The sequence below is a fragment of the Pleurodeles waltl genome, chromosome 4_2, assembly GCF_031143425.1.
Source record: "Pleurodeles waltl isolate 20211129_DDA chromosome 4_2, aPleWal1.hap1.20221129, whole genome shotgun sequence".
NCBI lineage: Eukaryota > Metazoa > Chordata > Amphibia > Caudata > Salamandridae > Pleurodeles > Pleurodeles waltl.
This window is the reverse complement of record NC_090443.1, coordinates 110,786,065-110,811,998: the sequence shown is the minus strand read 5'-3', so window position 1 is coordinate 110,811,998 and position 25,934 is coordinate 110,786,065. Positions and strand designations below refer to the sequence as shown.

The following is a 25,934-nucleotide window of genomic DNA, read 5'->3' as shown; positions in this document are numbered from 1 at the left end:
GTTGACATTGGTTTATACCCAATTGGCTTATTTAATCTACTTATAGGACCCCAGTAAAGTGCACTACATGTGCCCAGGTCCTGTAGGTTAAATGCTACTAGTGGACCTGCAACACTAATTGTGCCACCCACATAAGTAGCCTCTTAACCATGCCTCAGGCCTCCCATTCCAAGGCCTGTGTGTGCAGTTTCACTGCCACTTGGACTTGGCATTTAAAAGTACTTGAAGAGCCTTAAACTCCTGTTTTTCTACATATAAGTCACCCCTAAGGTAGGCCCTAGGTAACCCATAGGGCAGGATGCTAAGCAGATAAAAGGCAAGACGTGTGCCTGTGCAGTTTATATATCCTGGTAGTGATCTTTACATAGGCTAACATTAGGGCTACCCTCATATACTGTTTGAGTGGTAGATTCTGATCTGCAAGGAGTAACAAGGTCATATTTAGTATGGCCAGAATGGTACTATAAAATCCTGCTGGCTGGTGAAGTTGGATTTAATATTACTATTTTAGAAATGCCACTTTTAGAAAGTGAGCATTTCTCTGCACTTAAATCCTTCTGTGCCTTACAATCCATGTCTGGCTAGGTTTAGTTGACAGCTCCCTTGTGCATCCACTCAGACATCCCCAAACACATGATGCTCAGTCACTCTTGCACATATCTGCATATTGAGTGGGTCTTCCTGGGCTGGGAGGGTGGAGGGCCTGACACGTACATGTTAAAGGACAATAGCCTGCCCTCACACAAAGGACTGCCACACCCCCTACTGGGACCCTGGCAGACAGGATGGAACTGAAAGGGGACCTTGTGCACTTCTAAGCCACTCTTTGAAGTCTCCCCCACTTCAAAGGCACATTTGGGTAATTAAACAGGTTCTATGACCCTACTAACTCAGACACTTCTGGACAAGATACCACTTGAAAAGAATCCCTGAAGCAGAACCTGCAACATGCCAAGAGGAACTGCCTGGCTGCCCGAAGTACTCACCTGACTGCTTTTCTGCAAAGGACTGCTGCCCTGCTGCCTTGCTGCCCTCTGTCTCTGCTTAGAAGTACTCTCCAAGGGCTTGGATAGAGCTTGCCTCCTGTTCCTTGAAGTCTCAGGGCCAAAAAGACTTCATCCTGCAAAAGAACTCCTTTTGCGATGAAAATTCGCCACACAGCCTGCAAGAAATGATGCACAGCCTGCATTGCTGTGAAAAAATCACCTCACGCCGAACCAGAATGATGCAGCCCGGCTCCCCGAAGTGGAGATAGATGCAGCATCAGCATTGCAACAGGAGCTTTGACCCACGGCCCACGGAATCAACGCATAGCCGAGCCGGAACGACACAGCCCGACTTCCTGAGAGAAATCGACCCAAGCGCCAGCCGTGCGGCAGAAATTTCGACACAGCTCCTGTGACTTCGTCCTGCAGAGGATCCCAGACTATGCACCGGAAATCGATGCAAAACCTGCCGTGCGTGAAAACTCAACGACATATCGTCGGTGTGCCCCAGAAAAATTGACGCACACCTCCCTGTTTTCCTCGGATCTCCTCCTCTGCGGCCCCTTGCAGAGAATTTGTACGCAAACCAGGTACTTTGTGCTTGTAAGAGACATTTGTTGCTTTTTAAAGACTAAAGACTTCTTTTATCATTTCCTACAGTGATAACTTTTTTTTTTTATAAAACTTTTTATTGGTTTTATATAGAACAGAACAAAGAAAATCCGACAGGTCACTGGTACAGTTGGCGCAATTACAGTGACACAATAGCACATCGGGTAGGTCCAAGGCAGAACAGGCTGAAACACACTTTAGAACCCCCACCCGCTTGCTGGACTACACATCCCCCCCTGTGATAAGACTAGATTCCTTGCCCCATCCCAGCTTCCCCACACCTTTGTATACGTGGCTGGGCGCCCCCTTGTTTCATAGACCAGTTTCTCCTGTTGAGCACACCAGTCCATCCCACGACGCCACCTGGTAATCGCCGGGCGGTCTTCGCCTTCCAGTTTGCCGCAATGTCTCTCTTGGCCACCATGCAGGCCACCCCCACGAATGTCCGGAGTGCTCTGCTGGGACCTACACCATCAAGCACCCCCAGAAGAACTGGCAATGGAGCGACTTCGACCTCCATTTGTGTAACTCCTGAGATCTCACTGAGTACTGCTCTCCAGTAACTGGCTATATGAGGACAGAACCACACCATGTGAAAGAAGTCTGCACTGGGGCCTGCACAACGGGGACAATCCGCCCAGGGCCATAGGCCAGCTCTATGCAACCTGTCGGGTGTGAGGTAGGCCACATGTAGAAAGTATGTGTGCACCACTCAGAGCCGTGTGGTCATGGTCAGAGACCGCGGGGCCATCAATGCCTCTCTCCACTCGCCATCATTGATCGGGCCCACCCACTGTTCCCATCGCTCCCGGAGCTTGTCAAGCGTTTGGGTTATGTTAGCGACCAACGAGCAGTAGATGCGTGACACCCTTCCCTTACCCAGAGCGCCCATCATAACCTTTGGCCTCTGTGGGGCTGAATTCCGGGAGATCTGTCCCCGCCTGAATATACCTCTGCAGGTATTTGTGAAATTGGGATTTATTAAGCTCAAACTGCTCCTGAAGCTCCTGAAACGACCTCATGTGGGAGCCAGGCCAAACATCCCCTAACTGGGAGATACCTATGAGCTCCCACTTGTGGAACCCCTGAAGTGCTGAGACTTCCCGCAGCCACAGACCCTGCCACAGTGGCATCTTCTGGGTGAGGCTGCCCCACCACCCTGTCATCCACAGTGCAGCCCTCCACCCCGCCAACACCACCCGAGTCACTTCCGGAACGCTACGCAGCAGTGGGTCACCATACAACTTCCCCAACAGGCCAGGAAGGCCCATCTTCGAGAGTTCTAACTGGTACGTGAGGCCGACCAGCCCCCTCCCAACCAGTCGTGAATGACCAATATGTGCATCGCCAAGTGGTAAAAGCGTAGTTTGGACATCCCCAATCCCCCTTCGTAGACATCTCACAGGTACGGAGTGCCAGCCGGGTGCACGAACTGTGCCAGAGGAACCGCTGCGCCACCGCCTCCATCTCATTAAACCACCTCTTAGGAATATGGTGTGGAATGTTTTGAAGCATATAGAGGAGCCGAGGAAGCACCATCATTTTATACAATGCAATTCGGCCCAGAATATTGAGGGGTAGCGCCCGCCAGCGCTGGAGAGCCTCTTTAACTCGCTTAGTCAAGGGCGCCACATAAAGAGACCAAGCTAGCTCAGGCAAGAGTGCTACATGTACTCCAAGGTACCGGGAACTATTTAGGCGAAGGGGGATATCATGCTGCCAATCGTAACTGTCGTTAGTCAGACTCAGTGGGACCAGGAGAGACTTACTGGGGTTTACTACCAGACATGACGCCTCTGCAAACAGGCCTAAAAGCTGCAACACTCGAGGCCCGCTGCTAGCTGGATTTGCCAAGAACACGAGCATGTCGTCTGTGTACAACGCTATGCGGTCCTTCTGCCCACTTGGCCAGGCCCACCCATCAATCAAAGGATCCTCCCTTATCAGCCTCCCCAGCAACTCCATTGCCAGCGCGAATAAAAGCGGGGAGAGAGGGCAGCCCTGACGAGTCCCCCTCCGGATGGGAAACAGATCCGACACCACCCCATTCACCTGCACTCGGGCCGTGGGGTTAGAGTAGAGGAGCCTCACCAATGCCTGAAACCGCGGTCCAAACCCGGCCCTCTCCCGCAACCCACGGAGATAAGACCAATCCACTGTATCAAGCGCCTTCTCGAAATCCACGAGAAGGAGGGCCAGTGGGGGGGTCAATACAGCCCTGTTAGCCAGAGCTACATGCAGTCGTCTGATACAATGCCTAGTACTCCTATTCGGCATGAAGCCACACTGGTCTGGATGTATTAGCGAGTTCAACGCTTTTCTCAGCCTGGCAGCCAGAATCGTGAAGAAAATCTTAACCTCTATGTTAAGAAGTGAGATGGGACGGTACTGCGCGCAACTCCGCAAAGGGGGTTTCGTCCTAGGAATGACTACAATAGTTGCCTGATCGAGTCCCGATGGGAATCCCCCGGTCTTCTCTGCCTCCTCAAACATGGCTAGCAAGTGAGGGGCAACCACATCCCGGAACTTGCTATAGAACTCACCCAGGAACCCAACCAGGCTGGAGTCTTACCCGCCGCTAGTTCAGATATGGCCGCTCTGACTTCCTCCACCCCATTAGGCTCATCCAACTCCTGCCTGTCCGCCACCGAAATCCTCGGGAGGGGTACCTCATATAAACGGGGGTCGTTCCTCGCCGCTATGGGCCTGGGGCGCTCCTCATACAGTTTTGCATAATAGGCAGCAAAGCTCTGGGCAATCTCGCTGGGTGATCGCAAGATCGCTCACAATTCGTCAATGACTTCCGGAACAATTCTTCCCGCCATCGGGCCAGTCGCTAGCCAGTGTAGAAGCTTGCCATTTTTATCGTCCCACCCATAAACCCGGGCCACGGAGGCCCACCACATGTGCTTCACCGTTTCGAGAGTAGCGTGCTTAATCTCTTGCTGAGTCAGGATTATCTGCCTTGTGATCGCTTCACTTTCGTCCTCAGCACGGCGGCCCTCCAAGTGCAGCGCCCGGGCCTCCAACACTGACACCGCCTGACTGCGTGCCCATTCCCGCACACGAAGAAGGTGCCTGGCGTGCCCCCGAAGGGTGGCCTTACAGGCAGCCCACAGCGTACCCGGGGATGACACAGAGCCGAGGTTAATAGAGAAATATTCTGACAAGCAGCCCTCTATGGCCGGGGCATATTCACTATCTTGAAGAAACCAGGCGTTGAGCCGCCGACCCGCATCAGCATCATCCAACCGAAGCAAGAGCGGCGCATGATCCAAGAACCCGTGTGGGAGTAGTTTCACCCCTGGGACCCGGAGTACATTGAGGCCCGGAACCAGAAAGAGATCTATCCTGGCGTGGGTACGGCGCACTGCCGATGTATGGGTGTACCACAGCAACCAGGGATGCCATACCTGCCAGACATCACAGAGCCCAAGGCCCTCCACCCAATTAAGCAGCCCCGATGCCCTGGCAGCTCGAGCCGACGACAAAGGCCCTGCGATGTCCAACTCTGGATTCAGTACAGAATTGAAGTCTCCCTTCAAGACGGTCAACCCCAGGGGAAGCCCCACCACCACACTCCTTAGGGCCGTCAGGAAACTCTGCAGCACCCCTTGAGGGGCATAAACACTAAGGATATTGATGGGGTGCCCTCCCACCAGCCCGAGATCACTACATATCGGCCCTGCGGATCTGAGTAAGAGGTAGTCACCACCATGGGTAATAGACGGTGCAGTAAAATGGTCGTCCCTCTTGAGCCTCTAAAAAAGCCTGCATGATAGACCCTATTGTACCCTCCCCTCAGCAGCCTGGGGCATCTAGTACCAAGCAGATGGGTCTCTTGCAACAGGTCCACAGACGGAGCAAAGCGACGGAGGGTGCTAAACACCACTGACCATTTGATTTTATCAAGTAGCCCATTTACGTTCCAGGATAATACCCGCTTAGCAGATTTGGACATAAGCAAGAGATCAAGGACCGTGTGCCCCGAGTACCCACCCGGCATTTCCAGTGTGACCTGTCAAGACCATCCTGAAAAGAAAAACTTTGAGTTAACCATAGCAAAAAACAATTAAACAGCCCCTGAACTCCCCCCAACCACCCCCTCCCCATACTTCCACCTCAGAAGCATCTGTCACCCCAAACAGTAAGTACAAAGTGTCTACGGTAGTTGTGGAGTGATGGACCCCTCCATTTAGGTCGAACCTCTGCAATTTGGCCAATCGCCGTCCTTCACTTCATCCCCGGGAAGGGGCATTCGCCCACACTCTCTCAAGTGTACACAGTACAAAGGATCAGAAGCAGGAGAGCAAGGGAGATTGGCTCGGGCGCTCCCCCTCAACATCTCAAGTCGTCAAGTAAGAAATAGTGTGCACAGAGTCCAAGGGTTCCCCTTAGAGGTAAGATAGTGGCAAAATTAGATAATTCTAATGCCCTATTTTGTGGAGTGTGGTCGAGCAGTAGGCTTATCAGAGGGTAGTGTTAAGCATTTGTTGTACACACAAAGGCAATAAAAGAGGAACACACACTCAAAGACTTACTCCAGGCCAATAGGTTTTTATATAGAAAAATATATTTTCTTAGTTTATTTTAAGAACCACAGGTTCAAGATTTGAAGTAAATACATAAAATGCAAGGTACTCCACACAGGAAAGTTAGGAACTTTGAATAAAAGCAATATAATATACAGTCTTTGTTAGACTAGACTATTTTTGAGGGATAGTTTAATTCTTCTGCTGATGTCAAACCAGGCTCTCCCCAGGGTTCACATGTGCGCAGACTATAAAGCAAAGAAACATTGTTTTGAAGGGTGTAAGTGGATGTTTGGACTTTAGTTTTCTCAAGGGAAGGAAGTGTTTCTTTATTTATTAAGCAATTCTCCTTTGATTTGCCATAATGGGTTTCAAGTGAGATACCTGGGAAGCATTATTACTTGGTGCTGAAAGAATTTACTGAAATATGACGAGGACAGGGCTTTGAAGGCGTTGTAGTCCGACCTGATATGGCGTGACAGGACAAAATTAACTTGCAATTGATCTCACTGGTAAAGATGATTATTCTCCCTCAATTTGTCTGAGGCAGAATCTGCCAATTCATATACAGAGAGTGCAGGAAGTTGGCTCTGTATATACTATTTCAACGTAAGAAATAGTGTGCACAGAGTCCAAGGGTTCCCCTTAGAGGTAAGATAGTGGCAAAAGTAGATAATTCTAATGCTCTATTTTGTGGTAGTGTGGTCGAGCAGTAGGCTTATCAGATGGTAGTGTTAAGCATTTGTTGTAAACACACACAGGTAATAAATGAGGAACACACACTCAAAGACTTACTCCAGGCCAATAGGTTTTTATATTGAAAAATATATTTTCTTAGTTTATTTTAAGAACCACATGTTCAAGATTTACATCAAACACAAATGTAAGGTACTTCACTTAGATACTTTAGGAACTTTAAAGGAAAACAATATCATGTACAGTCTTTGTAAAAATGGCAATAAGCTATTTTCAAAGTGGACACAGTACAAAAATCAACAGTTCCTAAGGGAGGTAAGTAAAGGTTAGTTTAGAAGGTAAGTAAAACACTTACAAGTCTCAAGTTTGGGGGATAGGCATCCCACTCTTGGGGGTTCAAGGCAACCCCAAAGTTACCACACCAGCAGCTCAGGGCCGGTCAGGTGCAGAGGTCAAAGAGGTGCCCAAAACACATAGGCGCCTATGGGGAACAGGGTTGCTCTAGTTCCAGTCTGCCAGCAGGTAAGTACTTGCGTCCTCGGGGGGGAGACCAGTGGGGTTTTGTAGTGCACTGGGGGGGGGACACGAGAAGGCACACAAAGTACACACAAAGCAGGCGTCGGGTTTTAGGTTGAAAACAATGGAGAAACCCGGGGGTCACTCTAGCGTTGCAGGCAGGCACAGGGGGGCTTCTCGGGACAGCCACCACCTGGGCTAGGCAGAGGGTCGTCTGGGGGTCGCTCTTGCACTGAAGTTCGGTTCCTTCAGGTCCTGGGGGCTGCTGGTGCAGTGTTGGTTTGAGGCGTCGCGTCCCTTGTTACAGGCAGTCGCAGTCAGGGGGAGCCTCTGGATTCTCTCTGCAGGCGTCGCTGTGGGGGCTCAGGGGGGTCATATCTGTTTACTCACGGGCTCGCAGTCACTGGGGAGTCCTCCCTGAGGTGTTGGTTTTCTGCAGGTCGAGCCGGGGGCGTCAGTTGCAGAGTGTAGAGTCTCACACTTCAGGCGGAAAACGTGAAGTCTTTAGAAGTTGTTTCTTTGTTGCAAAGAAGTAGCTGGTTTTGAACAGGGCCGCTGTTCATGGGAGTTTCTTGGCCCTGTAGTCTAGGGCAGTGGTTCCCAACCTGTGGTCCGGGGACCCCTGGGGGTCCGCGATGCCTCCGCAGGGGGTCCGCGACTGCTTGGAAAATAAAATAATATTAACTGATTAGGTCTCCAGCTTTCAATAATGACTCAGTGGTGGGGTCCCCGGAATCCAATACAAATTCAGTGGGGGTCCCCGGGCTCAGGTAATGATAAAGTGGGGGTCCACAGAAGTCAAAAGGTTGGGAACCACTGGTCTAGGGCAGTCCTCTGAGGCTTCAGAGGTCACTGGTCCCTGTCGGATGCGTCACTGGAGCAGGTTTTCGAAGTTGGAGACAGGCCGGTAGGGCTGGGGCCAAATCAGTCGTCATCTTCCTCCTTCTCTGCAGGCTTGTAGGTCAGCAGTCCTTCTTTTTTCTTCAGGTTGCAGGAATCTGATTTCCTGGGATCTGGGGAGACCCTAAATACTGAACTTAGGGTTGTGTTTAGGTCCGGGAGGGTAGTAGCCAATGGCTACTGTCCTGGAGGGTGGCTACACCCTCTTTGTGCCTCCTCCCTGTGGGGAGGGGGGCACATCCCTAATCCTATTGGGGGAATCCTCCAAAATCAAGATGGAGGATTTCTAAAGGCAGGGGTCACCTCAGCTCAGGACACCTTAGGGGCTGTCCTGACTGGTGGTTGACTCCTCCTTGTTTTTCTCATTATCTCCCCTGGACTTGCTGCCAAAAGTGGAGGCTGTGTCCAGGGGGCGGGCATCTCCACTAGCTGGAGTACCCTGGGGCATTGTAACACGAACCTTGAGCCTTTGAGGCTCACTGCTAGGTGTTACAGTTCCTGCAGGGGGAGGTGTTAAGCATCTCCACCCTGTGCAGGCTTTGTTTCTGGCCTCAGAGAGCACAAAGGCTCTCATCCCAGGGGGTCAGAAACTCGTCTCTCAGCAGCAGGCTGGCACAGACCAGTCAGTCCTGCACTGAAGGATTGGGTAAAATACAGGGGGCATCTCTGTGGGCATTTTTTAATAAATCCAACACTGGCATCAGTGTGGGTTTATTATTCTGAGAAGTTTTTTGATACCAAACTTCCCAGTATTCAGTGTAGGCATTATGGAGCTGTGGAGTTCGTTTTTGACAAACTCCCAGACCATATACTTAATATGGCCACACTGTACTTACAATGTCTAAGAATAGACGTAGACACTGTAGGGGCATATTGCTCATGCAGCTTTGCCCTCACCTGTGGTATAGTGCACCCTGCCTTAGGACTGTAAGGCCTGCTAGAGGGGTGACTTACCTATGCCACAGGCAGTATTTTGTGGGCATGGCATCCTGAGGGGGATGCCATGTCGCGTTTGTCTTTTTCTCCCCACCAACACACACAATCTACAATGGCAGTGTGCATGTGTTAGGTGAGGGGTCCCTTAGGGTGGCACAACATATGCTGCAGCCCTTAGGGACCTTCTCTGATCACAGGCCCCTTGGTACCACTGGTACCTTTCACAAGGGACTTATCTGTGTGCCAGAGGTGTGTCAATTATGGAAACAATGGTACATTTTAGGTGAAAGAACACTGGTGTTGGGGCCTGGTTAGCAGGGTCCCAGCACACTTTTCAGTCAGGTCAACATCAGTATCAGGCAACAGGGAGCCATTTTTCTACAGAGAGTGGTTGTAGGTTGTACTCCCCTTGAATCAAATTGCTTAAAACCCAGCATTTTCTCCAGGTTAATTTGTCAGAACTTATTGCCTTGAGTTGCACGTCCTTCCTTCCTGCTAAACAGAGTGTAACTGTATTCATAGAATCCAAGTACGCTTTTGGAGTTGTCCATATTTTTGGGCTTCTGTGGATGCAGAAGTGGTTTATCAGTGGATGCACAGTTAACATTCCTATGTAACCTGTCAAGCTATAAATACTGGTAAAAGGATTAAGACCACCCCTGCAAATGGACGGTAATCAGATGCACAAGTGTTGCTCTATTTGCAAAGTTCCTTTAGTTGAGTCTCAGATAATTGTGTCTATCTCGAAAGACACAGATGCCATTGTAGTGAATTTCCATAACTGCATGAAGGCAGCGGTCATGTGGATGGGCAAGAATTGTATGAAGCTCAACAGTGATAAGACAGAGGTTCTGATTTTTTGGAAGCCAACCAACTATTTGCAATAGAAACTGGTGGCCAAATATGCTGGGCACTCTACCCACTCCAACGAACTGAGTGAAAAATCTAGGAGTAATACTGGATAGTTGTCCAAGGACCTCCAAGTTAATGGCACAGTGATAACTTGTTTCTGGACTGTTATAATGCTGCGGAAAGTCTTTCCATTCATCCCCCTTTCGACACGTAAACAAGTAGCCCTGGTGCTAATTTCACCCAGGAATGATTATTGTAATGCACTTAGCTTGATACTAACAAGACAACACAACCAAAGCTGCAAATAGTTTAGAATGTGGCAGCAAGACTGACCTTAGATATGCCTAAACAACAGTTAGTCTCCAGAGAGCTACTTGAACTTCACTGGCTTCCAGTGAAAAAGTGCATTATGCATAGGGCACTTTGTATCATTCCCAAAGCTCTGTAGAATGTGAGTCCCTATGTAATCAAAACCATATTTCAATGGTATATGCCAATTAGAAATCTTCACTCAGCAGATCATAACTGGGTTTGCTGTTCCCAGAATTTGGAAAAAGTAATGGGGAGGCAGTGCCTTCTCAGCTGAGACAGCTAGGCTCTGGAACTCCGTTCCTCGACATCTTTCTTGTTTGACGTTTGAAGATGCATACTCCTTTCAGGAAGGCCCTTAAGACCTGGCTTTTCTCCCTGCAAGGAGGTTAGCTTCATCTGTGCACTCAGGAACCAGCCTACAGCCAAGCGGCATATCAGGACTAACTTTTTAGCACCTTGACACCTTAGGGCATTTGTGCATTCATACAAATCCATTTCATATCATATCAGGGTAGGCCAAAGCTTACCTTTGTGTGCATGTCAACATAGACTAAAAGTTACTAAGAGATTACAGTTCTTAGGAATTAAACAGCATTTTAATTCTGTCCAGCCCCCAAAATCCACAATAAAAGTTGTGCATAGCAATTCTACACAAATTAAGAAAATGGTTACAATATGCTCAATAACCCAACTGTAATGGTCTAACAATTTGCCCTTAGCACTGTGGTCCATCCAAGCTAAGAAACAAATCATCCCATTTTTTATAGTGATGGGGAAGCCTGTATTGAATACTAGTTTGTTTCAATGGGATACAGGAGTTAGCTTAGCCTTTGGCTTGCAGACTCGTGCCCCCGTCACCCAGTGACTTTTACCCTACTTAGCTTGCTCTGTTTTAGCGCATTTATTTAATCAAATCTTTTAAGATGGCTGCTTTGTTTTTAGCTAGGTCCATGTTTTAGTTTGCGTTATCAGTACCACCGTGCTAAGGCGTCAGTAATATCAAGCGACAAAGATAAACAAACTGTAGGTGTTCACTTGAGGTACTTTCCCTCTTCACGCTTTCGAGGGAATTGTTTATATTACCGTCCCAAGCATGCCTTGTTATCTATTGTTTGGGAACAAACCTACGTCAGGGGTTCACGTAGATCTGTATAAATATTCCTCACTTAAATAGATGGTCAGAGGGATTCCAACCAGATGCCTTCGCTGCTATCGATGCTGCATGTCGCCTTGACGCTGTCCCACTATTCGTGCCCTTATGGAGTATGAGCTAGATACCTCATTCCAAGGTAACGAGGGTTGGGGGCTCTTCTCATGGACATGGCATTGGCAGATTAGGTTTAACACGCCAAGCTCTCTTCTAGGTTAGGGATTAGATACATGACCTTAGGGCATTAGGACATATTGCACATCTCATGTCTTTTCATGTTTTTGCAAGATGGTGGGTCTTTGTATTAATGACTCTTGTCTTTACCATTCTGTTTCGTTCACTGTTCATTATCCTAAGCATTGCAGCCTATGGAACTTAAAGCAGAATGCAGTTTTGCTAAATAAAACATATTGAACCTTTACTGCATCTTCTTCATTGCCTGTGCTTGATTAAGACATGGTGTTCATTTGAGAAAGGGGTAACCTCAGTTTAACCATAACACACCCTGAGATGTCACACCTTTGAGTCCATGCGTAAAGGTTGCCACACATCACCTTTTACTATTTGAGTTTCTGGTGAGGTGCTGCTTGTGAGCCGGGAGGGTTGGGACAACAGTTGCGATCTGTTATAAGACTGGCATAGTCAGCTACAGACATAAGTACTGTCATCCTTAACCAGCAGTCTTGCCTAGAACAAGAGTCCAACTACTATAAGCCCAATACTCCCTTCTAACCCACCGATTTAGCTTGCCCTTGAATCAGCAGCTATATGATGTTATTGTCCTAGAAGGCTTCAAACAATTGATTCTATATCTCTACAGTTTCTGTTCTCAGGTTAAAGCTGCCCTTCTCGAGTGTCCAACCACAATCTGCCATGACCTGAAACTAAGAGCTGGGTATTTGGGATTGGTCATCAACGGTAGTTTGCTGTGCCACCACAATGGAAGGTGCTGCCAGATCCTGATAATTACCTACACCGGAGTGAAAAGTTGAGAACTATCTGCCTGGATCCATATCAGTGCACCTGCTTTTTTATGATGGCCACTAGGTTGTCCATGCTGTGTATCCCATCTCCTATGCGCTTCTTAGTCCTCGACCTACACTACTAAACCAGCCTGCCGTGGCATCTCAATTTAAGAGCTTGTTGCTTTCACCTGTTCAACCACAAGATGCAGTCGCCTCTACCCATCGATATGACCGCCATTCAAGGTGATGGACAGCCACCCACTGCCAGATCTCTTTGTGGGCATCACCATCCATCTTTGCTCCAAGTCTCCTGCTTTGGATCCATGTGTGGTACCTCACTGAAGTCAAGAATGGCATTTGTGTGAGGAAGAACTGCATTGTGCTTGCTGCCTACCTCAGAATCTTCTGTTTCATATACCAGCAGAACAGCTACATGCACCTGTTGGAGACTTCTAACAGGATTTGAATCTTTCATCTTGCTGGACTTGCACTCACTTGCCCGCTGATTCCTCTTCTCCTTAGCAAGGAAAGAAACCTGCTTTGAACTGTACTTCTAGGAGCATTGCATAGAGGAGTGTCTTCTTTCCCCAAGAATGCAACATAGATTATCCTTATCCTTAGCTTCCTGATGAATGCCTCATGGCTCCACTCATCCACCTCAACTACTCTTTTCAGGGAATGTTTTGTGAGGCATGCAATGACAGTGCCTTTGTTGGCTGCAGTGAGAGTGACACTGTTCTTGATGTGATTCCTGACTATGTTACCCCTTCCACCTTTAGACTTACCACTAGGATCTCTTACGCCTGCTATAAATTGGATGCAGAATACATCCTCTACTTTGTACGTGGTAAACAAGCATATCCCTGGCTGCCTGGAGACTAGAAAGGCACCTGCCGCTTTACCTGTGTAATACTTGCTTTTTGTCACAATGTTAATGAATTTCCTCACTGAGAAAGACTTCCCTATGCTGTTTGAGGAAAACATAATTTATTTTCCATTTTCTTCTACATGTATAGGGCCAGGCAGACAATCCGTTAATTCAAAAGAAAATCTCAAGTATACTAAAAAGTGTAAAATATATCAGCTGTTGTATTGGAACTGGTCTCTGACCAATTATGTGCTCAACGAGTTGTAATTTGACTAATTTGAATAGCTATGGATGTCTTCTTAGCTGCAAAGGGTGATGACTGTACCATAGTGGGTTCTGAATGTTGGGGATATATTCCTAACACTTCTTTCAACATTCATGAACAAATAGACACCATTAGGGATAGTGTAAGAAAGTTAAATAAACTGCACAACACATTTATCTAAGGTGCAAGAGGAATCTGGGGCTAGCTGAAATATATCTTTGGGAGGGACAAAGACCTTCAGAAGAATACTTGCAGTAGTCATTCTTTTGGTGACTACAGGTATACATATGCATTATTAATATTTTTGCAGCTAATAAAGGCAACGCCCCCGCTTATCCATCAATGACTGCTGAAGAGTCCCGTTCTGATCTTAACTCTTGAGATTGTGATTCTGGGAGACATCATAAAGGAATCTGCTATTGGAATCAAGATAAAGATGGCTATAAATATCCTGTCAATTGTATCCAGACTTAGAGGAGAATAGGATTGTGAACTCATTTTATGTTTTCTCAATGATTTATATAGATGTACATTGCATTTATCACATTTTGATTACTGTCACTCCTTTTGCATATGTCTTTAGAAATTTCTCATGCAGCCTATACAGCTTAGAATTGGGCTGCCAGGCTTCTCTTAAATCCAGTCACAACCGTCACTGATCTGTCTCTGCTCATTTTGGAGATGTCCACTGGCTCTCAGTGAACAAACAGATGTTTTAAGGCCATGCTTATCTGGCACAAAGTACTGCAGAATCTTGGCCTGGCTTTCATTCTGTCTGGAATTAGTACACCCCTAGGCACTAACTTTGCTTGGCTAAAGCATCTTTATCAACTGTTACTCACATCACGTGGCCAATTTGGGAGGCAGAGCCTTTCCTTATCTTGCACTTAAATGTTGGAATGCCTTACCAACCCACTTGTAGCAAGAAACCCACTATCTACACTTGTAAAAGACTTGAAAACCCAGGTATTTGGTTGATTTCCTTGGCTGCATGAATCTTCTGTCCCTATACCTCTCTTCTCTGCAGTCTCCTATGTGTTCTAGCACCAGGACACCCTTGACTGGGTAGCTGTTCAGGCTTTACAAATATAATCAGCATCATCATGGTAGCAAGATTGAGGCAGTGTTGATGTTCCACATTTAGGCATCTAGGCATGTTCCATAAAATGATTTACCCCAAAAGTAGAGGCTGTTGAGAAGCTCCCAATCAAATATTTATTTTATTCTGCATGTTTATGCTCTAATTGGAGAATCCTCTATAAGCTATGTAGCAACATTTTAAGCTGATCTTTTGGGTACAAGTTGATCCATATTCTTTAGAAGATTTCTGCATATTTCACCGCAGGATGATTGTCTGTGTCAAATGGACATGGATATAACAAAAAAAATCCTGGGGTCTAATGATAGATCCCCATTCCCCATTATGGCATGAGTATTTTCCTGAAAGTACTTGGCAAATATAGATAACAAAAGTCCAATAAATGCTAGGTTACTTTTAGGGATTTATAACACATTGTGAGATAGTATCCCTAATAGTGTGGAAGACTTTGATGGGAACCAATAAACTGAATGTTTTGTATTACATTAGCAGTTAGGGATGTGGTGCAGACAAGGCTTATTCAAGAAGCTGGCTTCCAGCAGGGAGAAGAGCTCCAAAAATCACCTTTTAAACGGGATAATGGTCAGTATAGAATTTCCACTCTGAATTACTAGGTAACAAACATAGAAACTAGTTATAAACACAAGCCTGTGAAAGGGGTTGATGGACTTCCAGAGAACAATTAGTAAATTCAGTAGGGTAGACAGATAAATTGTTACTCCTCATCAATTTGGGAACATTGGGAAATGCATTATAAGTCTGTCTAATGGGTGGTGCAGTAGATCCTAGGAAAATATATCTTTCACGCATACCACTGCACTATGTCCAGCAATCAGTTAGTTCAGCTACAGGATCTTTTAACAATTGGTGAATATATCTGGGGTAAGAGCGGTTCCAAAAGGTTCATTTCAAGACTGTTAGACTAGTTATTTATATAAATGTTAAAAATACAAGTTTTGTTTTTGTTGGAAAAACTATAGGTACATTGGCTGTAATAATGTATTGGTTAGATTGACATAAGTTAGTTAATATAATGAGAAATAAGCATATAATTACAATTACATGGCTAAATGATTTCAGATTAAAATTAATGTAGCATTTGGATTTTAGTGATTGTTGGACTTTTTTGCTTATGCAGGGTCATACCCAATCTTTTTGCCTCCTATTTTTTCTGACCTGTTGCTGTTGGCTTTTGAACTCTGAGCACTTTACCACTGTTAACCAGTGCTAAAGTGCATATGCTCTCTGTGTAAATTGTATGGTTGATTGGTTTATCCATGAGTGGCATACTTGATTTACTAGTAAGTCCCTAGTAAGGTGCACTAGAGGTGCCAGGGCCTGTAAATCAAATGCTGCTAGTGGGCCTGCAGCACTGCTTGTGCCACCCACATAAGTAGCTCTGTAATCATGTCTCAGACCTGCCACAGCAGTGTCTGCGTGTGCAGTTTTTACTGTAAATTCGACTTGGCAAGTGTACCCACTTGCCAGGCCTAAACCTTCCCTTTTCTTACATGTAAGGCACCCCTAGGTTAGGCCCTAGGTAGCCCCAAGGGCAGGGTGCAATGTATGGTTAAGGTAGGACATATAATAATGTGGTTGATATGTCCTGACAGTGAAATATTGTTAAATTCGTTTTTCACTGTTGCAAGGCCTGTCCCTCTCATAGGTTAACATGGGGGCTACCTTTAAATCTGATTAAAGTGTAGATTCCCTTTGGGAGCGGATGGACATGTGGAGTTTGGGGTCTCTGAGCTCACAATTTAAAAATACATATTTTAGTAAAGTTGATTTTAAGATTGTGTGTTTGAAAATGCCACTTTTAGAATGTGGGCATTTTCTTGCTTATACCATTTCTGTGACTCCGTCTGTTTGTGGATTCCCTGTCTGGGTCAGTTTGACAGTTGGGCTGGTTGCACCTCACACTAGACAGTGACACAAAGGGAGCTGGGTGTAGCCCGCATATCCTGATGAGCCATCTGTGCTGGGAGGGAGGGGAGGAGTGGTCACTCACACCTGAAAGGGCTGTGCCTGCCCTCACACAATGCAGTCTCCAACCCCCTGGTGAGTGTCTGGGGCCTGGCCTGGGCAAGGCAGGATTTCACATTCAAAAGAGACTTAACTTTGAAGTAGGCCTACTTCAAAGGTGAAATTGGATATAAGAAGGGCACCCAAAACCACAGACTTTAGCAACACTTCTGGAACCAAGAGGAACCTCTGCCTGGATAAGAGCTGAATAGCTGAGGAAGGAGAGCTGCCCTGCCTGTGACTGTGCTTTGTGGAGATATCCTGCAGTTGCTGCTTCTGCCAGAGTGAGAGGGCAAAGACTGGACTTTGTGTGCCTTCCATCTTGAGAAGAAATCTCCAAAGGCTTGATCTAGAGCTTGCCTCCTGTTGTTTGAAGTCTCATGGACAGCAAAGACTTCTCTCTGCCAGCACCTGGAGTCTCTGGAGAGACTCCTACTCTGCCCTGTGGTGCCCATCCAGTTCCTGGGACCCTGAAAGGAGAAGTTGGCAGCCTAAAGACAAGAAACTCCACGCACAGAGCGCTGTGCGGGGGAAAAGATTGACGCGACTCCGATCTGCGGCTGAAAAAACGACATGCCACCGGCTCCGCAGCTGAGAAAATGACGCTCGCAGGAAATGCGTCCGAAGAATCGACGCACGGAGCAGGAGAAACAACGCGCAGCTTCGCTGATGGAGGCTGGGAGATCACAACCTGCGCTGCGGGGATTTCGGATAATCGTGCGGCTGGATTTCCAACTCGCGTACCGCTGTGCAGTTATTTTTGACGCACACCTGCCCGTGCGGTGTTATTTTTGACGCACATCCGCCCGTGCGGGGAATATTTTGTGACGCGCACCAGGTAAATTTTCACGCTAGCAGCGCTAGTGTGTGTTTAAAACTACTTAAAGACTCTTTTTTGCATTTCTATTGATAGCTTGACTTGTGTATGGTGGATTTTTGTCGTTTTGGTCTTGTTTTGTTTCGATAAATATTTCCTATTTTTCTGGTGTTGTGTCATTTTGTAGTGTTTTCATTATGTTACTGTGTGTGTTGGTACAAATACTTTACACCTAGCACTCTGAAGTTAAGCCTACTGCTTTGCCAAGCTACCAAGGGGGTAAGCAGGGGTTAGCTGAGAGTGAATCTCTTTTACCCTGACTAGAGTGAGGGTCCTTGCTTGAACAGGGGGTAACCTGACTGTCAACCAAAGACCCCATTTCTAACAGTGATCAAAAGGTTAAACTTTTTACATATACACTTAGGCATAACAATAATAAAGCATCTGTCCATTTTGATCGTGCTAGAGTTTTGTAACACTTAGTGAGTGGAAGCTAATCAGGCCGGTCTCATTCTGCAAGGAAACCATGGGACAGATATATAAAGCCCTATCATCCTATTGCAATGCTTTGGTGGCGCTAGCCCCTGCTCCATATTTACAAGGAAGTATAGCGCCACTCTTTGTGGCTTCATGCCTCCTTGTAAATATGTGCCCCTCCGAAGCAGTTTTCTGGGTCAGAGGTGCGTGCAGTGGATGTTGCAGTGGGCGTTCCATCCCAACACGCATTGCTTTTGATGCTGCCCCAGATTTACGAGAAATCTTAAATCTGTGGCAGTGCCAAAAACTAACACCACCCCAGGGGTGAAGTTAGCATGACAAAACGAGTACTAATGCTTTTATTCCACCTCGTTTTTTGCTTTTTCTATGTGTGCTTCATTCTGCAGCACACACAGAAGAAACTAAGGGGGTTATTCCAACTTTGGAGGAAGTGGTAATCCGTCCCAAAAGTGACGGTAAAGTGACGGATATACCACCAGCCGTATTACGAGTCCATTATATCCTATGGAACTCGTAATACGGCTGTTGGTAAATCCGTCACATTTGGGACGGATTACCACCTCCTCCAAAGTTGGAATAACCCCCTAAATGCCATTGATGATCCCTTCCTGCACATACACAACCCTTAAAAAATGATGCTTTGGTACTTCTATGTGTGCTGCATTGTGCAGCACACATAGAAGTACCAAATCGCCATTGTAGATTGTTTATGTGCAGGAAGGGATACCTTCCGGCACATAAACAATCACACCACTCAACGCAGACATCCTTGCACTATGGCAGCTTAATTTAGCATCGGGGCAGGGGGAAACTGGTGCAGCGCTACTGATTTTGGCATAGGACTGCGCTGCACTAGTTTCTTGTAAATCTGGCCCGACTCTTACCGGGACTGGGAGTGTAGAGACCAGATTTTGGAAAGCAAATGTCACATGGAAGACAAGAACAAAACAGAGAACTTACAGTTATGGTAGTGGTCCTCTCCATAGCTCTCCTTTACATCCGATGGGAGCTGACTCCAGATCCTCTCCAGGTTTTTCTGGAACCCCTCCCGTTCTGCAATGCCAGTTTTGAAGAACCCTGTCTCAATAATGGAGACTTTTACTCCAAAAGAAGAGAGATCACGCCTATAATGAAACAATCAGCATCATCAACAGACATCTTTCATCCACGAGATATAATTTCCTACACACAACTCTGAAAGTACTCTTTGGGTCCATGCCAAACATCCAGTTATATGCAGCCCAGGTACCAGTACATCAGGCTAATTTGACTTAAATTTTGTTCAGACTCTTCAGTGCACCCCTTGGTTGCTGGATAATGGCTGTATTACCTCCCCAGTGTGACAGTTGGCCCACATCCGACTCTCTGGGAGGGGTTCTTTAAAGCAAGCACTCAAGGCTTACCCCTACCTACTTCTTTGCGAAGGCTGAAGTGGAATCACTTCGTCTTCAGCTCCCAACCCATCCCGGGCATCTGTGATGCCTGCTGACCATATAGTGCACTGACTTCACAGATGGAAAAGTGTGTATCATTAGTGCTCACTGGTTTTACTTCCTGATCGGTGCTGGGTACCATATCTCTGCCTCCCCAGCACAGATCAATGTGGGACAATGCCCGTCTTCCATTGCTGCCTCCAGTGGATCCCTGCCTGGGAATAGCTCTAGGAGGGTGATCTCAAAGCAGAGATTCACTTCTCTAGACACCAGGGAGCAACCCCACCTCAGGCATGGGCCTTTGCTCCACCCACTGCTACAGGCAATAACAGTCTCTCTGCCAACCATGGGGGTGAATGGAGGTACTGACCCCCAATCTGCCCCCCTGGGGGGCATAAATCCAACTAGAGAACAACATACTTCAGGGAAATTGTTTTTGTAAAAAAGAAGAAGGGGAGGAGGTAGCCCACCCTCAAATAGGGGTATGCCTTAACCCCAAAGGGGACAATACAGTTTTTCTGCCACCCCTGAGAGGCACGTTAGGGGTTTGCCACAATCTGCTCCCTTGGAGATGGTGGGGGAAAACCCATTAGATACAAGGGAAAATAAAAAGGTGGGGGTGCCCCACCCAAGCACTGGCCCATATCCCCACCTCAGCATTGGCCCATATCATCACCCCAAAAGGAACTACACAGTCTTTCTGCCTCCATACAACCAAACCCAGATGGGGTTGTGTTACAAATTTGGCTGCTGGGAGCAGGCAGTCCACTAGACCCCAGGGGCAAACTACCATGGCACTGGGCCATACCCACACCTTAGAAAGGGCAAGAGTCTGCCTTTTCTACTGGGGACCACCCTCCTATATTCTGCCCTCAACCCCCCAGAGGAGGGGTATAAAGCCCACTAGACACTGGGGATTGTACAGTGGCACAAAAATGGATGAAGCATTCCGTTCTGGAATTGGTCCAAACTCCGACACCAAACAGGCATCTCTCTGCAAACTATCCCCATTCGGATAGCAAGCAAGAGAAATGTGGATTCTTTGGGGTGTAGTTTTGACATATGGACTAGGAGAGTGGTGGCAAATACAAATTTTCTCCTACTTGCCCTGCAAACCTCAAACTTTCCCCCAAATCACACATTTTCGCCACATTTCAACAAAGAAAATTTGAATTCTGCCGGGATTCACAGAATTCCTACCACCCACCATTACTAAATCTGTTCCAATAAAAAAGCTACCCCACTCGAGTGGCTTTGCCTAGTGCCCCTTACATGAGCAGATAAAAAAGCATGGAGAAAAGGCCTCCCATTGCTCCTTGTTTGTGGTTTTACCCTGTCACAAGAACTAGGACCAGCCACTCAAATGGGTGGTTGAACTTTTCTGGATCCCTGCAGAGTCCAGAACATTCTCTCACAGAAATGTGAAGAATATGTGTGATTTTAGCCAAAGTTTGAGGTTTGCAAGACCTTATGTGTAATAACATATTATGGGATCCACATGAGTCAAATGACCCTGGAATACTGTTTTTCAGAAATGTTTGTGTTTGGTAGGTTTCTTTGGGTGGTGGTAGAGTCCAGGCCGAAAGATACACAGTTACCCATTGCAAATAAAGGTTGATTTTCGGTGGGAAAATGTAATCTATCCATGTTGTGTTTTGTAGCCTTTTCTTCCGAGGCATTGGAGTCACCCTCCTCAGGCATGGGCCTTTGCCCCACCCACTGCCACAGGCAATACCAGTCTCTCTGCCAAACATGGGGGTGAATGGAGGTACGGACCCCTAATCTGCCCCCTGAGGGGGGCATACATCCAACTAGAGACCACTATACTTCAGGGAAATCTTTTGACCTCCATAGATCTTTCTCTCACACAATGTGAGGTAATTTTGTCTTTTTTGACAAAGTTTGAAGGGCATTGTAGGCAAAAGAAGGAAGAAGGATCTACACAAGCCAGTCCACACTGGAGTCCCCCTAGGTCTCTCATTTTTAGAAATGTTTGGGTTTGGTAGGTTTGGAATGGTGGCAGCGGAGCCTGGCTCTAAATTCCACATCTACCCACGTCTCCAAACCAGGTCGTTTTTTCCCCAGTTTTTTTTTATGTTTCCATTTCGTGTTTTGGGGTGTTTTGTGATGCAAGCGATGGGCCTAGCCACACAAGTGGGGTATTGTTTTTATCGGGAGAGATTTTGAAACAAGGGATTGTAGGACATTTCTCTGCATTTTTGGCTTCCAAATGTAAGCTTGTGTGTAACAAAGAATACATTGGGCATATTTGCATCTAAATCCTGAATCACATAATAGTATGAGTGACATAACAATCAGAGGTGTACAAATAAGTGTTCCTAAACTCAGCATTTCAGATATAAATCTGTTTCCTGAATTTTTCATCTGTTATATTTTAATATGTGAAATGAAACATGGGGGGTACATGTTGAACTCTCTTCATAAGCTGCAGCTTAGTTGTTAGCTCTGGGTATTGCATGTTTTTGGAATATCTACAAACTCTATATATCTTTGCGACCAGAATGGTCTGTCAGGCATAGCAGTATACTGCTTTTGTAAATCACCCATTGTGACAAGAAATTACATATTAAAACATTCTTACCAATAGCTACATTTCCTTAAGTTCAGTATTTTTTTTATTTCAATGATTTGTTTCTTTAACAACCATTCACGGATCTACAGAAATTACCCCTTGCTTAATTAAAAAATGTGTTTACTTTTCAGAAATGGACAACTTTCTGCGCTTACCTGCGATTTTCACACCTGTTTTTACCACAAACTGCAAGAAGGTTTAGAGCACAACGTCTAGGAAAATGCAATATCTCTTAGAAAAATGTGAAAACTGTGGTAAACAAAATTGTTTTTTTATAGAACTATACACAATCCTAATAGCTGGGAAAATGTGATCCTTGCACAGCAAACCTTTCAATGATATATTTTTTAGAAACAATATGCTTACTTGTACAGTACCTTCTCACCACTCTCCTCTAAAAAATGTGCTATATTTTGACTATTTCCTTAGTGTCCATGGGAATCCTCAAATTCTGGGTATCTTTAAAATCCCCAGGGTGTTGGGAAAAAGGACACACTTTTGGTGTGGATACCTTTATGTGGAATAAAGTTATGAAAGTGTAAGTGCAAAGTATCCCAAATGTCAAAAAGGGCTCAACATTGGGGACAGAAAAGCTTAAGCAGGGACGAGGTTAATAGCTTGAATTTCACACTACCTCAATTTTCAACAATTATGGATGGATTGTAAGTTGTGGCTCAATTAAATGACTGACCTTCCCTAACCAAATAAAATCCAATTGCAGGCTTCTGGAAGCCCCAGTTCAAATATATGGATCCCCACAGTGTTCTGGATCAATATATTTGAGAAATTCTCCTACAGCCTATGGTGCTCCTGAGTTGCTGGCTCAATGATAGTCTCAACTGCATCCCTTCATGTGTAACGTATAAATAAAAATATATAAATAATATGCAACAAATTGATTAAAATGCACTACTGGCTTCTCCACTTTGACCTCTAAGTAAACAGTTAAGTACATACAATAACAGGTTGATAAGGCTATATCCACACAGCAGTAGGTTATAGCCGTACTGTAGTATCTAGATGTAACCTATCTTTTGGATAAAAGTATGACTGGTCAAGGCTGCATTACAACCATAAATATCATGTAAGCCAAAAAATGGCTTTATTTTAGGTATCTCATGCCTAAAAGTTCCTCCTCTTCAATGTAAGTAAATGGGAAACATAAATTCCCCTAATTTTGTTTTCAAAATTTCCCTCTTACCAGGTTAAAAATGTTGCATGTATGAAATATGCATTTTGAAAATCATCTTTTAAGCTGAGATGAGCATCTCTTTGTATACCTCAACATATTATTGGTTACTGACCAACCCAGTCCAACAACACAAGTTCATGTGTCCTCCCAGTTATGGGAGGGAGTTTAGCTTAGGCCTTTCGGTTTTAAGAATCTGAAAACAGGTTGAGCAGATTTTAATAACATTTTAGAAAATGTGTGGTTCCCCTGGATGCTGACTGCGGGCCCCAGAATATATTATTTATATATCTAGATATATATATTCACTGAAAACAAACGTTGCAGGGACGTTATATTTAGAAAATAGCATTTAAAAAACCTTAGAAATTCACCAAAAGATACCCAAGGTTACTGGGACGTTATAGTTTGGTTCACAATTTACACACACAAATCCATAGAAATTCAGCAGTTATAGTTATGGTCACCTCAAGTAAGTATAACTCACGCAGTTTTCTCATCAATAATTGTACTGCAAATGTTGCAGTTATATTATCAATGATGGCATTGAAGATGTGATGACTGATGTAACATGTGGGGTAAGTAGCAGTGCATGGCAAGGGCGCAAGCTATAGTTACCTTAGGGCACTAGTTATACATACTTGAGATAACTGTTTTTTTAACACAGTTGGGGATTGCCCACAGGGCCTGGCCTGTGGCCCACCCCCTGCATGCAGCCGATCCCACACCGCACATGCCCTTTGGGCGGGAGTTGGCCGCCGAGCCTGCAGCCAACCTCTCCATGCAGCCAACCTGTGCCACGCACAGCGTTAGGGCGTGTGCTGCAGGGGGGGGGTTGGCCCCAGGGCTCCGCTGCCAACCCTCTGCATGCAGCAAACTCTGCATAAATAAGGAGTGGGGCATGCAACCCCCCGTCCCCCAGGTTGATTTCTGGCTACAGGGAACCCATGTCCCAGGGCTTGGCCATATTCAGAAGGGGGAAATGGGGCACTCAGCCCCCCTCCCCATGCCAATATTAGTAACACAGACCCCATTTCCCGCGGCCCGGCTAGTAAATAGTGAGTGCCCTGGAGACCAGCCAGGGCACCCACTGTATATTAAAAGGAGGAAGGGGGGCACACACCCCCACATTCCAGGGCCAATACTGCCCCAGGGACCCCACCCCCAGGGCCTATATGTTTAATAGGTAGCAAGGGGGTCCTAGTGCAGCCACCCGCATAGCTGAATTTTATCACCCTGGGGAGGTAGTGGTCCCCGGGGCTAACATAAGCCCACGGAAGGGAACCCTGTGCGCTCCCCTCCTTTTTGAAGGCCCCAATGCCCCCGTGGCCTGTCCCACCTGGGGGGTATAAATTAAGGAAAAGGGCGTGTCTGCGATTTTTTGGCTGATTTTTCAGAGATTTCCAAAGTTATTGGCAAAACAAAAATGCTCTTCCTATGGAAACTAGGTCCTAACTCTAACTACCTACTTGTGACCGGCACTAGGTAATTATATATATATATATATATATATATATATATATTACCTCCATTCTGCCCCACTAAACACCAGGGATTTTTTTACATCAATAAAAATGTACGGGTGGGGACTGCCCACCAGGACATGGCCATTCTCGAATGACCAATATACATAGAACAGTCCTTTTACTCCCCCAGGGGAAGATGGGGTGATAACCCAAATCTACCCCCTCCCCCAGGGGTAGAAAGCCTACTAGACACCACGCATTTTGATTTGAGGCAAAAGAAAGGGGTGCAGGCACTGCACTCTGACACTGACCGCACTTCAACGCCAAATGGGACAAGCTAGTATTTTGGCCTCCACAAGGGTAGAGAAGGAGTTTGCCCCAATTCACCTCTAGAGCAGAAAGCCCAGTGGATGAAATTGCTATTCTTTTAAAAGAATGGGGTGGGTCTGACCCTTCCTGACATCAGGCCCCACGCTTCCCCCTGAAACCTCAACAGTCTTTCTGCTTTCCTTGAGACTATAACATTCTGTTCCACTAGCAAGAAAGAGGATATTTGATTCTTTTTAATGTTCTTTTTTCCATATAGGCCAGGACAGCGGGGCTAAATCCCAGTATCTTCCCACTGTCCATGATTAATGGCTGCACTTTTTGGGTTTGGGTAGGTCGCCGTCTAGAGAAAACTTCCAGGCCCAGACAACTTGGAAAACTAGACAATGAGAAGAGTGCTTCACATGGATCCCATTAAGTTTACTTACCTACAATGCCCTGCAAAACTCAAACTTTGCCTAAAATCATGCATTTTCCTTGCATTTCTGTGAAAGAAACTTCTGGAAGCAGGAGAAATCCACAACATTGCTACCACACAGAGATAGCCCGCTTGTTCTGATAAAAATGCTGCACCACTTGTATGGCTAGAACTAGTGCCCATGACAGGAATGGGTCAAACCAAGGTCAATGGAAGCCCTTGTGTGGGGACTTCTGTTGACCTAAGTTTGATCCGTTGATTTCCTACTTGATTTCTCTTTTTTTTTTTTTTACATATATATTTTATTAGTTTACAGGTGGAAGAAACATACACCCTCAAGAAGTGGTTAAAACTACCCTTTCCCCAGTACCCTCCCCCGTGTCCTCTCCCAGCCAACAGTTAGAAGCTCCTTGACCTGCATGGTCCATCCAAGTGGTAAACCTGATCAGAGTTAAGTTATATGTACAGTTATGACTTAA

General features: G+C 46.0%; 1 protein-coding gene across 1 annotated transcript in view; it reads right to left on the bottom strand.

Annotated features, from left to right (window-relative positions):
• The window catches only part of LOC138293823 (retinol dehydrogenase 7-like), a 114,615-nt gene that overhangs the window by 3,838 nt on the left and 84,843 nt on the right, over window positions 1-25,934 (bottom strand). Inside the window, exon 3 of the mRNA XM_069233145.1 lies at window positions 18,990-19,153. Coding sequence (XP_069089246.1) covers window positions 18,990-19,153 — 164 coding nt within the window. The remainder of the gene's footprint in view (window positions 1-18,989; window positions 19,154-25,934) is intronic.